The sequence below is a fragment of the Strigops habroptila genome, chromosome 10, assembly GCF_004027225.2.
Source record: "Strigops habroptila isolate Jane chromosome 10, bStrHab1.2.pri, whole genome shotgun sequence".
Taxonomy (NCBI): Eukaryota; Metazoa; Chordata; class Aves; order Psittaciformes; family Psittacidae; genus Strigops; species Strigops habroptila.
In genome coordinates, this window is record NC_046359.1 from 16,109,645 (window position 1) to 16,121,691 (window position 12,047).

A 12,047-nucleotide genomic window follows, 5' to 3' on the forward strand; every position below is an offset into this window, starting at 1 on the left:
TACATAATTTATTTCATTCTTGCAGTTCCCAAAGATCTCAAACAGCAACATTCTTAGCTGATTTCTGATCATGGCTAAGAAATGCTTTCTCTCAAGCGTGCACTAAGAATACAATGAAAAAAAGCTTCTTCCTGACAAACCCAGAAAGGCCAGGGGAAACTGTTCTGCTATTTGACTTAAGAACATAGAATATGGAATCCCACTTTAAGAATTAATAAAGGCTAAATAAGAAAAGATAGAGTACTGCTTTGGTCGAGGACTCACTGCCTCTTAAGATCTAGTGGCAATCAGTTCTTAGAAGTTTCAGGGAATCTGGAGTTGAGAGTTCCAAGGCAAGGGTAATTCCTTCATTAATCTGCTTAAATTCTAGCACCCTTAGTAAAATTCTTCATGTTAAAACTAGTACAATCTTTTGTTTCTGCCCTACAATGGAGATGTGATGGTGATGTGCTACAGAGGCAACAGATCCAGACATCATCACAGACATCGTCATTTGGACCTCACAGCAGCCTTCCAATATCTGAAGGCAGCCTACAAGGATACCAGAGAGGGATTCTTCATCCAAGACTGCAGTGATAGGACAAGGGGTAATGGGTTTAAACGTAAACATGGGTAGTTCAGGTTAGATACAAGGAAGAAGTTCTTTACTGTGAGGGTGTTGAGGCACTGGAACAGGTTGCCTAAATAAGTGGTAAATGCTCCAACCCCAGCGGTGTTCAAGGCCAGGTTGGACAGAGCCTTGGGCAACCTGGTCTACTGTGAGGCATCCCTGCTCATGGCAGGGGAGTTGGAACTAGATGACCTTTAAGGTCCCTTCCAACCCAAGCCATTCTATGATTCTATGATCGTCATTCTATGCTGCCTCTTAGAAAACTGTCTACCCTCAGGGTAATACAGTACTTGCAGAAGTACACACAAGCATTTTGTATGACATAGCTTTGTCATTACACTAAACATTGCTAAAACATCAGCAAAAAACTTTAGCTATGTACAGCTCTAAATAACTGTAAAATTTACACAAAAAAATTAAATACAGGTTTTACAAACTTCTTTCAAACACTCTTGAACTTACTTGCAAATTTGGGCTGAGACAGTCACGCATAATCTCTTGGTGATTTATTTCAGGTACCATCTCCAAAGTCTGCTTTCTCTCTTGCAGTGGCCTTGTCGGAGACAAGTTGTGTACAAGAAGCCTACCAAGTTGTGTACGGAATGTGTCCTTACATGACAAGAGGATTCGCTTCCACTGTTGCTTCGGTGCATTCATTCTGCCGGTGCCCTAAGTGAGGGACGATTTTTTTAATATTACAGAGTTAGGATTTCCATTTACCAAGTTTTTCACATTACAAAACACACAGCGAATACAATCAAAATGTAAAGACAAAGATTCCTTTACCAAAATAAAGTGTTTAGTTTTAGTTTAAAACTCATTAGTACAGTTTAAAAGGTGTACTACTAAAAACAGAAGAAGGGTTTGTTTGTTCTAAGAAAATAAGCATATTTTTCTCAATCTGCCAATATTAGGAATGCAACTCCTAGTTAAACTGGATATTCAGTTAGATGGACTATACAACAATTGAAAGAGTGTGAATTGTGATGTAGAGGGTTTAAAAATCAAAGGTTTTTTTGTTTGCTTATTTTAATGAGTAGTCCTATGTTAATCACTAGCTTCTGAATGAATTACCTCACAAGATTAGAAATCAGGCACTGGACGAGCTGCTTGTGCTCACAAAAAGAAAACTTCCATCTTTGGTAAGTACAAGTAAATCATGATGGAAAGATAACATACCTAACAAACTTAATTTTCCAGAGCTAGAAAGAAAATTAGGTTGAGCTACTTTTTATAAAGATGGTCTAAGAGAAATAAACAAACACCAGTAAGTTAAGTTTTCCAATAAAACTATTTCAAATTACCCAAGCAAAACCTGATCACCTTGGATAGGTGAACAGGCTAACACCTGTATGCTACAAGAGAAAACTCTCAACCCTTTGGCTACAATTGACAAAAAGAGAAAATTCTCCTTCCCAACTCTAAAATATATTATAGACATAAATTGCTCAAACTCTCCATCATCTGTGGATAATGGAGCAGATCTTGTTTTATAGGCTCCAAACTCAAATGTTGAGGTTTAAGAGAGAAAGCAAATTTGTGGACTACACAGAAGTCTAGTGTGGTTGTTCAAGAAGCAGAAGTTTGCTAAATGTTAAGGTAAAAATTCGAACAGATGCATTTATTATTTTACAACTGCAGACTAACTGGGAAGCTAAATAGACTTTTTAATGCCACAGCTGAATTGAGAGATACAGTAAGAAAAGCATTTATGGACAGAAGACTTTATGCGTTAAAAGTTCCCGATGAAGGAACTTTACGAGACATGCTTCATTTAATGTGGACAATATCTAATTACTTACAGTGGCTACTTTGATGCCTTCCACCAACATTTTGAACATTTCTTTAAGAAAAGGATTTATTCTGCTAGGCAGTTCATGCTGGCTTTCCTCTTCAGGAACTTCCAGCTGGGATGCTGAAAGTTTGCCTTGACTTGTATTTTCTGTTATACCCAGTACATCAAGGCACTCTTCAGTAGATGCTTAAAATTAAAGAGGCACATATTGATCAGTACCATCTCAAGCAAGACAATCCTATGATCCTTTAGTTGGCATTAAATCAAATACTGCCTTTACTACTATATTTACCATACTTAGTCTTTCTTTCTTCTGTGGAATTTGAACTAGCTCCCAAAGTCATCAAGTCTTGCTAACAAAATGTAGCCATTTCACATGCAAACTAATGCACTTAAAGAGAACAGATGCTCCCCTTGGCAGAATTAAATCTTCAGGTAATAATTCAGGCAGTTAACACATGAATGGACTAACACAGAATTAAAACAACTCATCCAGTTCATTCAGATAAAAACTGTATCCAGATTGCCAGTTACATAATACTGAGACACAAATCACCAAGAGAATGGTTAAATCCATTAAACTAGCATCAGTGGTATTTTCCTCTCAAACATTTCGACACTCCAAAAGCAAGAATCCATTTTTCATACAGCACTACATTGGCTCTGTCAAAACAGAGATGAACAAAAAGAAATCCTACCTAAATAAATGAGCCTGTTAACAGCCAGAACAGCCAGCCTCTGTAACCTTTGTACAAACTCTGCCTCAGTGGCTTGGATAGGATTTTCTTGGCTCATTCTCCGCTGCATCATCATGTTGAATTCCTCACTTGCTAGTGAGCGCATTTTCATCAGCAGAGCATCAGACTGAGCAACTGGAAACTTTTTGGAGCCTTTAAGGAGAGAAACACTAATAGCGTCTTACTAAAATACACAAAGAGTTAATCATTCACCAACTGCTTTCATCCAAGGAGCTCACATCATTTAAGGGAAAAAAACATTTGAAATACGTAACTATTGAAGAGAACATGTGTGTTATTTGGAAGTTTGTCCTTCTTTTAAAAGCTTTCCTATTTGAAAATGAATACACAAAATTCAGGAAGTGATACCTTGAAATGAGTTATTCTCAGGATCAGATTTATTCTACAATTTGTATATTTGTGTAAAGCAGACTCTAAAAGTTATTTTTATTTATCTTTTTACCGTATAATTGTGATAAAGGATTAAAAAGTAATCATACAAGAGAATTGCTGCATATCAGAAAGCAGCTTTATCAGCAGAAATGACGAGTCAGTTATACTAACAGTTTATAAACAACACTTTGTACCACAGCCATTGCCACTAATTTTGACAGAAATACTATTTCTAACTTAAAAGAATATTCATTAAAATTTTCTTGAAATGAACTGGTGGGCCTTGACTGCACTTGCTTCTTTCAGAAATAACTATTTTTTAATTCATCTTTAGTGCCTTACCAGATTCGCTAATATAAAAGTATTTTCACTATACTTACTAGGCTGATGGAGAGGGGCCTCAAAAGCTGACCATATAAAGAGAAGCATTCCCCTAGTAAACTAGGAGTAATAGCAGTTTTGTTTGTTTGAGGCAGGTTTGCGTTTTTAATTTTTTTTTTTAATTAAATACATGTCAGGTTTTAAAGTTGCATCTTCTACAAAGTCTTAAATGCAGCTTCATTTATATGAGATATATAAAAAAAATAAATTTCAAGCCAGATGACTCCAAAACCTTTACACGATTCATCAGCTATCAAATACACAGAAAGTATTACTTCTACAGCTAGGACTGTACAAGTGTTTTACAAGCACAACCACAGTGGAATCTAGAAATCTCACATTCCCAACTATAGATTTGGAGTGCCAGGTATTCACTTCAGAATGATAACTAATTGGAAGTTGTGCAACAATGCAATCCCCACATCATAGCTTTGTTAAAATTACAATCACCAACTTGATTTTGGCATTTCCTTACCGTGAAGTTGTCTATTAAAACCACTCTGAATTGATGAATAAAGATGTTTTTAAAGTAACTTGTGAATTGAAAAGAATCCCAAAAGAAGGTAATATCTGTCTTTAGACACTGCAGTGAGAGTAAGGTGACAGATTTCATTTTTGTACCCTACTCCCTCCTTGTAAGACAAAACCCCCACAAGCTCAAAATGGGTAAAAGCTACACTATTCTAAAAATACATTTATTGATTTATAAAGCCAATCCCCAGAAAAAGCAAAAGCAACTGGACTCATTTGTTGGATCACTGAAGTTACAGTTTCAAAGTAATACATACAGGAGAAAGCACAAGGATACTACACTTCTGGTACTCACCAGCAATCCCCTTACGCTTTTGAAACATGGCACGATGTGGTGCAGATGGTGATGGGACTGAACTGACCTGCTCCTGAGCATCTTGGCTTGCTGTAGTTTTTATTAATTCAATGGCTGCTTGAAGAACTCTTAACTGCAGAACAACTGCCATATCTACAGCAAGAAGCATACAAAGGACACGTGACATTCTCTACACATCCTCAAGAATTTTCACCAGATGTTTGTAAAAAGTAAAAAATACACAAAATGTGCCAAGAGTTATAAAGCTCTCAATTTCACAGAAGTCACCTCACTATTTCACAGATACAGACAGTCCACAAGTGAGTTCTCATGGAAAAGCCATTGAATTTCAGGGTAATATGCTAAATGAAACTGTATAGAACATTTCCGTTTAAATACCCTTAATGACTCTCACAGTCATTGTCTGTTCAGATTAGCAGTAAACAATTCTTTACCACAAGGCAGACTCCTGAGGAAAACTACTACTTCAAGAACCACTTAAAAGAAAAATATCTATCACCAGAAAACTCTTCCTTCTCCCTCAGCAGAAATATTAAACAGAAATCAGTGGGGAAGGGATTTACTTCTCCAGTCCCATGACCCCAAAAATAAGCAGATAACTTACTTTGCATCCTTGCATTTTTACTATTTTGAAGATGACCCAGCAGCACAATGAGGTCTTCAATAACACGAAAATACTGAGAACCTGAGGAGCTGCAGGCATGAATTGCAACTGCTACCAGCAGCTGTTGTATATCGCATGCAAGTAACTTGTAGTCATTCAAGGGAATGCTGCAAACAAAGTTGTAGTTACCAGAAACATGACAATTCTAATAGATTGTAACCCATAACAAGACCGATTACTATTCCGCTTGTTACTGCCAACTGTATCTAATATTATTTTGTACTTTATATTAAAATATTACTCCTGAAGGCTAGAAAACTAATCAAAAGACACCTCTTTAATGTTAACTTTAGCAGACTGGATGCCTGCAAATCTTTGAGACATTCTAACATTAAAATTGTAACAAACTTTTATTGGAAAAGCAATAACATACTGTCAGATTTCTAAGTTAAAGAACAGGTCTGAAGTCCCGTATTTCTCAAAAAACCCCCCAACAGGGTAGTATCTCATTTTGTAACTATGCTGAACTAAAACCATACTGGGGTAAAAAAGGAAATCTGTATTTATTCAGGATACCAACTAAAGAAATAAATTAACTAAAACCCATCTCTCCTTCCTTCACTGAATAACCTTTGTTAAAGTACAGAATGTTTGTAATTAATGAAGTAATTTAGTTTTCTCAAAATATCAAATATTAAATCACAGGCAGCACAGGAGAGTTTACCTACAGATACAGTAGAATGCTACCATCTCCTGGGCCTTTATCTTACTTTTCAGGTGAGTTTTATTAGAAAAAGCATCCAAAGTGCACACAGTGTGACAGACTTGCATTTTAAAACGTCATTTCACTTGAAAGTTTCAGGTATGGAAAGAACATTTTATATTCCATTGTTTGAACTGAACAGCTAAACATTAATTTTCACTTACAGGTATAATTAAATCCTAAAGCCTCATAAACAGTATTATTTTGTACATGCTCTCTGATCATTTTAGAAAGATCAAATACAATAGAGTAATTTTTGCTAGACTCAAGATTGTGCCTGGACTATTTCATAGCAACTGATACAATACTCACTTTGTTTCCAGTCCATTGAGAGCAGCCAGCGTATTACACAACACGTAGAGTAAACCATTATCAAGCAGTAGGTCTGCAACTTTTGAGCAGGAATTTATGATTTGTAGCAGGAGACAGAAGCAGTTATGCAGCAGAACATTATCGTACAGAGAGCTCTCGATAAGACCCAGAACAGGAATGACACACCATTTTCGAAAGAGTCCAACATTCTTGACATCTTCCAGATCAAATCTATTAACATAAATGTGAGTGACATCCTTAAAATAGCAACCTGGTATATGCAACTAGTATGTGCAACTGGAATACCAGTCTATACCAGTATTTTGGCTAAGATGTAAATGGTAATTTCCTACATTTTATTGCAGTAACAATGCCTGTCTGCTAAAAGAAATAAAATATGGGGCAAAATAAACACTTCGAAGCACCACAAGGAAACAAAGTATCTAAAAAGTATATCTGAAGCTTCAACTAACTACCATCTACAATATCCATTTCATGAAAACATTTCTGGGGGGGGGGGGGGGGGTGTTTCAATCAATGTAGAAAAACATAATGAATCATTCCAGTAATAAGTATTACAACTGGCACAGAGACTATCAAGAAACCAGATAGAGCTTGGCATCAATATAACAATATACTGACAGCAGGCTTGATACCCTATATCCATGACTTCTGAAGTTTCATTAAGTTTTGCACTGCTGACTAAACTTAGATGCATGTTCCCTCTGTACAATAATTAAGTAGACAGACTAATTCTAAAAAATATCATTTATTTAGATAGTTGTCTTAGAGGCAATCTGCTTTCCTCTCAATATGAGGTGGCTCTTTGATTCAGGGAAATGGCGTACCTGTGGGATTTCCCTAAAGGAAATAGGGATTTAAACTCAGGGCCAAGCCAAGGAAGCAACTGTGGCATCAAGCTTTTTCCTTAATCACATACCAAAATCCAGTAACAGAAGTATAGTGACTACTACTTAAAACATCTAAGGATATAAATCAGAGTTTCATGCAGGCTCAGAAGAGGAAACATTGAACTGATTACAGGACATTTGAAGTGCAAAGGCCTCTGAGGCCCTCAGAAGGGCTGAGGGTTTAGAAGATCCCAGCTGACAGCATCCTTCAGAGGAAGTTGCTTACAAACAGCTTCAGGGCCACACAATAGTCATAAGAAGTTTAATACATTCAAATGTTAAAGGTACAAGCAAAACATTTCAAAACAGTTTTCAAGGAACATTTTTTTTTTTTATGGTTTTTGACTGCTAGGAAGAGGAGTTAGAAAGCTATCACATATCCTTGCCTCCTGCTAAGCTCACTGCTTGTAATTAAAACATTAAGTTACAGGATGCAAAAGCAAAGCATTAACTTACTCTTCTTCCAAGCCAACAGAGCGGCCAAAGAGCATTTCCAAGAAGCACTCTACAACTTCCTGAGTCCCCTGGTGAAGGTACAGCTGGTTGGCTAGCAAGGAGAAGCCACGATTCTTTAAGAATTTCTCCTTCTGCTCCCTCCTTGCTCTGTTGAAATATGCATCCAACAACTAAAAATAAATGCATAATTAGGATGTAAGATTTAAACATTTAACATAACTCCCCTGAAAGTTAAGCTCTTGTCTGTGGTTTGAACGGTTTGAAATAAAAAAAAAATAAATGTAAAATTTGAGATGAAAACCATCAGTTGCACTATTGCAACTGCAATCTATACTGCCCCGTTACAACCCTCAGCTGGATTTATCCTTTTAATCTCAAGACTCTGAGGGTTTTAGTCACTTGGGGGAGAGATGAAATCACACACGACAGTCAGAATGCACACATAAATACATTCAGACTTTCTATACTTGTTAAATCCTGCACTTGGGTGTGTATGCAATTTTTGTTAATAAAGCTACATAATCTTATTCTTCCTCAAATTTAAACAGAAATCCATGCAGTTTTCAACCTACACAATGTTATCATTCAGGAACACCGTCTTTGTCAATGCTACAAAAATCTCTAAAAACATTCTGAAGTCTCAAGCCCATGTTCAGGCCACACATATGTATGTAACACACCAGAATAACTGAAAGTCAACCGTGTTACTAGTCAGAACTTTGTTTGCACCTAAATTTAACAGAGCGCATCATGAATTTAATGCTCAAGAGATGGTCACTGACTTCCTGCATTGTTGCTTCCATTTACATCAGTAAAGCTGTCGTATACTCTGGCTTAGATCATAGACTATATTTACCTATCGCAAGATTCTAAATTTGTGTTTTGGTTTCTTTGGTTTTGTTTTGGGGTGCTTTTAAAAAAAAAAAAAAAAAAAATCTGCGTGTGTGGGAAATAAAACTCCTCAGAAGTAAACCTAGAAAATTGTTGAAAGGAAAATAAAAGGTATTTACAAAACTTGATATTTCCAACACATGCTAGTTAGCAACTTTTTAGCTGAAAGCATTTTGCATAGACCTACTTTAATGACTCCTTGTTGTATGAGAGGAGATGGGTGGTTCACAAGAACTATAAGATAATCAGGTTGGATAAGTTTGTCCATCACATCCTCTAGCATGATATCTGGTAGGATTAGGAGAACTCCACGCAAGAGGTCATATAACCCACAACAGATAAGCACAAGATAGTCTTCTGTACATCTGAAAGCAGATGAATATGCTTTACTACAGTTTATCTACAACAGGAAACATTAAAAAAACCCACATAATCTTTTGCTACTCAAGGGCAGGAGACGAAAGAGGAAATCTCGCAAACTTTTCTCCAATACTCCTATTACCACTCTTCATTAACACGTACTTTTGGATGGCAGATAGCAAAAAGGATAATCTGACCAGAACTATTTGTTTGAGATTTTTTGTGAGGTAGCATAAAAAGTTCCCACCCCAACTACAGATGTCAAATTCTTGATCTTTAAAAGTTTGCTACGTAAATAATGCAAAAATTGAAACAATGCAATTCTACAGACTAAAAGCTGAATGAACTGGTTTATGAGAGCCATTGAAAACATACCCTTCATTTTCAGGCTTCCAATTTTTGCAGAATGGTAATCAAGACCAAGAACTGTGAAATTAAAGCTCATATACTGAAGTACTGCTAATACACTATTTTACTTATCTGCTTACCTGTCATCAGGGCTTTCAGATGGTTTTTCGATATTTTCATTAGCTGGAGGAAAAGCAAGACTCTCCCAGTCTTCAGCAAGTACATTCTTGTCCGCAAGGCTTGGCCAGCGAGCAATGGCTGACGATCCTCCATGAACAGAAAATGCTAAACCCAACCCTGCAAAATTACTCTGAGTCTTCTGAAATGAAGGCAGTCCTTTCAGATTGTCTGGACGACTTAGTGATGGCTCAGCCGCAGCACCACCTTCATTACATTTGAGGTCTGCATCTGCTTCTTTACTCTCAAGTGCATTTTCGGTTAACTCTTCTTCTTTTGCAATATCTTCAAATGTTTCAGCAGATGTTAACTCTGAGTCACAAGCTGTTTTTGCAGACTCACAACTGCTAAGAAAGAGTTCTTCTTGTACTCTCTTTATGGTTTCAGAACTTCCTACAAAACCAGTTCTACCCTGGCGATCAATGTAGTCACACTTGCCAATAGCCTGCAGGTCATCAACACTCCTTCCCATTCTTTCAGTCAGTTTTTTTTGATGAACTTGAGATGAGGAAGTAGGAGATGCTGGTAAGCTTTTACAAAGCCTTTTAGGTGCCTGAGAGCTTATCTTCTGCTCTACACTAGCCTTGGAAGTGCTCCCTAGAGAAATAAGGATATCTTTAGCATTCATTTTACACTAGAAACAAGCTTTTCCCTCAATGTTACACTCCACATATATTTAAGACAGCGAAGACCCAAGCTAATTTTATGTGGCAAAACTAATTCAACACCTGGCATAGCTCAAATTTGGCCAATCAGGTAGCGATAGTAAACTATTATGTAGCAGGTCATGAATTAGAAAGATACATAAAATGCCAGATAATTTTTGCATATATACTGGAGTTTCTGGATTTACATTATGATCATCTCAACTAACCCTCAACAGGAATTTGTACAAAGTCATAGAAACATGGAGGGTGGAAGGCACCTCTGGAGACTGTCTAGCTCAACGTCCCTGCTCAAAGCAGGATCAAATAGAGCAGGTTGCTCTATTTGGAACTCTTGCATCAGAGGTCAGATCTACCAACATGTTTCAGTGGACACTGAAATACTACCCACCAACCCTTTTACACTAAGGCTTTACATGTACTTCGGATTTATAACAAATCACTGCATGTTTTATTTAACAGGGTTTCCTTTCAAGTGCACATTTTGACCTGAAACAGTCAAAATTTGAGCACATTACAGATGTCTTTCATAAAATACATTTTTAAGAGGGAAAGCAGTCTGTATATCAGACTGGTAGAAGAATCTGTTAGTCTAGGAAAAGTAGACTTTGTTAATTCAGAAGTATTTTGAAAATTATGCACCAGTTAGTACTAATGCAGTGATGATGCATCAGGAATACATTTTTTAATTATATATATATAAAGTATACATAAGTGTACATACATGTGCAAACATAGCCAGACCAAACTGGCTTTCAGACAACAGGAAACATCTATTTAGCTGCAACAATCTTACAGCCAAGCTCACAAACACGTTAGCAGGTAATGCAACAAATAGCAAACCCACAAAGCAGCAAGCTATCTAACAAACATACCATTTCTAATATTTTACCTATATTTAGAAATTCAAATTCAGAACCGCAACACCCAAACATCTATTTTCACAAAAGTTTATGTTGGGCATTCCTCTGGCACACATACCCTTATTCAAGAACACCAGTTTGGTGCTATTGATATAAAAAGCACTCAGTTTAGAGAAGTAAGATTTCATACATAATTCCATACACATTTTACTAATGTAGACTGTTCTTCATATAACCACTTTTACTAAAAGACACTTGAACTAATACTGTTTTAACTGAAGTAGTGCTTGAAGACTCAATTTGCTTCTCCTAAGCAAAGTAGCAACAAGACATCAATTGTAAACATCAATTGTAAAAGGTATTACATGCACAGAATATAGACGAGTCATACATGAGCTGAAATACATAGCAGCTAAGCTCAAGATCAGAGTAATTTGTTTCCACTCCTATTTTGTAGATATTGGTAAACTCGCTTAGATTATGCATTTTTATTTAGAATTTATTTCTCATTGTCACCCACGTTAAATAAATGCTTATGTCTAAAATTATATGTTTAAGCTTTCGTTTTACAGGTGATATTTGTTGATTGCCTATGCAAATATGTTAAAAGTATGATTAAAAATCTAATTTAATAATGATGCAAAAAACATCACACTGCCAACTGAAAGAAGTTACCAGCTTCAACTATTTAATAACTTCAACACTATTTCAGCATCTATAGCAGAAGAATTAAAAACTGATTAAAGCAGCTATCCTCATAGACCTCAACTTGTTTAGCAGGCTATATAATGAGACTGTTTCTAGAAAACTATTAAATTTTAATTTACATAATCAAGGTACCTAAGTTGTTCTTTATAAGATATACTTTCCCATCCTCTATCATGTAAGGAACAGTATACCTGCAGTATAACTAAATGCCAATACTTATGCACAG

General features: G+C 36.3%; 1 protein-coding gene across 9 annotated transcripts in view; it reads right to left on the reverse strand.

Annotated features, from left to right (window-relative positions):
* Nucleotides 1–12,047, reverse strand: part of LYST (lysosomal trafficking regulator) — an 82,772-nt gene that overhangs the window by 22,318 nt on the left and 48,407 nt on the right. For all 9 annotated transcript variants that reach the window (XM_030500279.1, XM_030500275.1, XM_030500274.1 and 6 more), the window contains 9 exons: nt 9,549–10,182; nt 8,888–9,065; nt 7,810–7,979; nt 6,443–6,673; nt 5,368–5,534; nt 4,743–4,895; nt 3,104–3,295; nt 2,413–2,591; nt 1,073–1,279 (listed from right to left, as the gene is read on the reverse strand). In XM_030500279.1, coding sequence (XP_030356139.1) covers nt 1,073–1,279; nt 2,413–2,591; nt 3,104–3,295; nt 4,743–4,895; nt 5,368–5,534; nt 6,443–6,673; nt 7,810–7,979; nt 8,888–9,065; nt 9,549–10,182 — 2,111 coding nt within the window. The remainder of the gene's footprint in view (nt 1–1,072; nt 1,280–2,412; nt 2,592–3,103; nt 3,296–4,742; nt 4,896–5,367; nt 5,535–6,442; nt 6,674–7,809; nt 7,980–8,887; nt 9,066–9,548; nt 10,183–12,047) is intronic.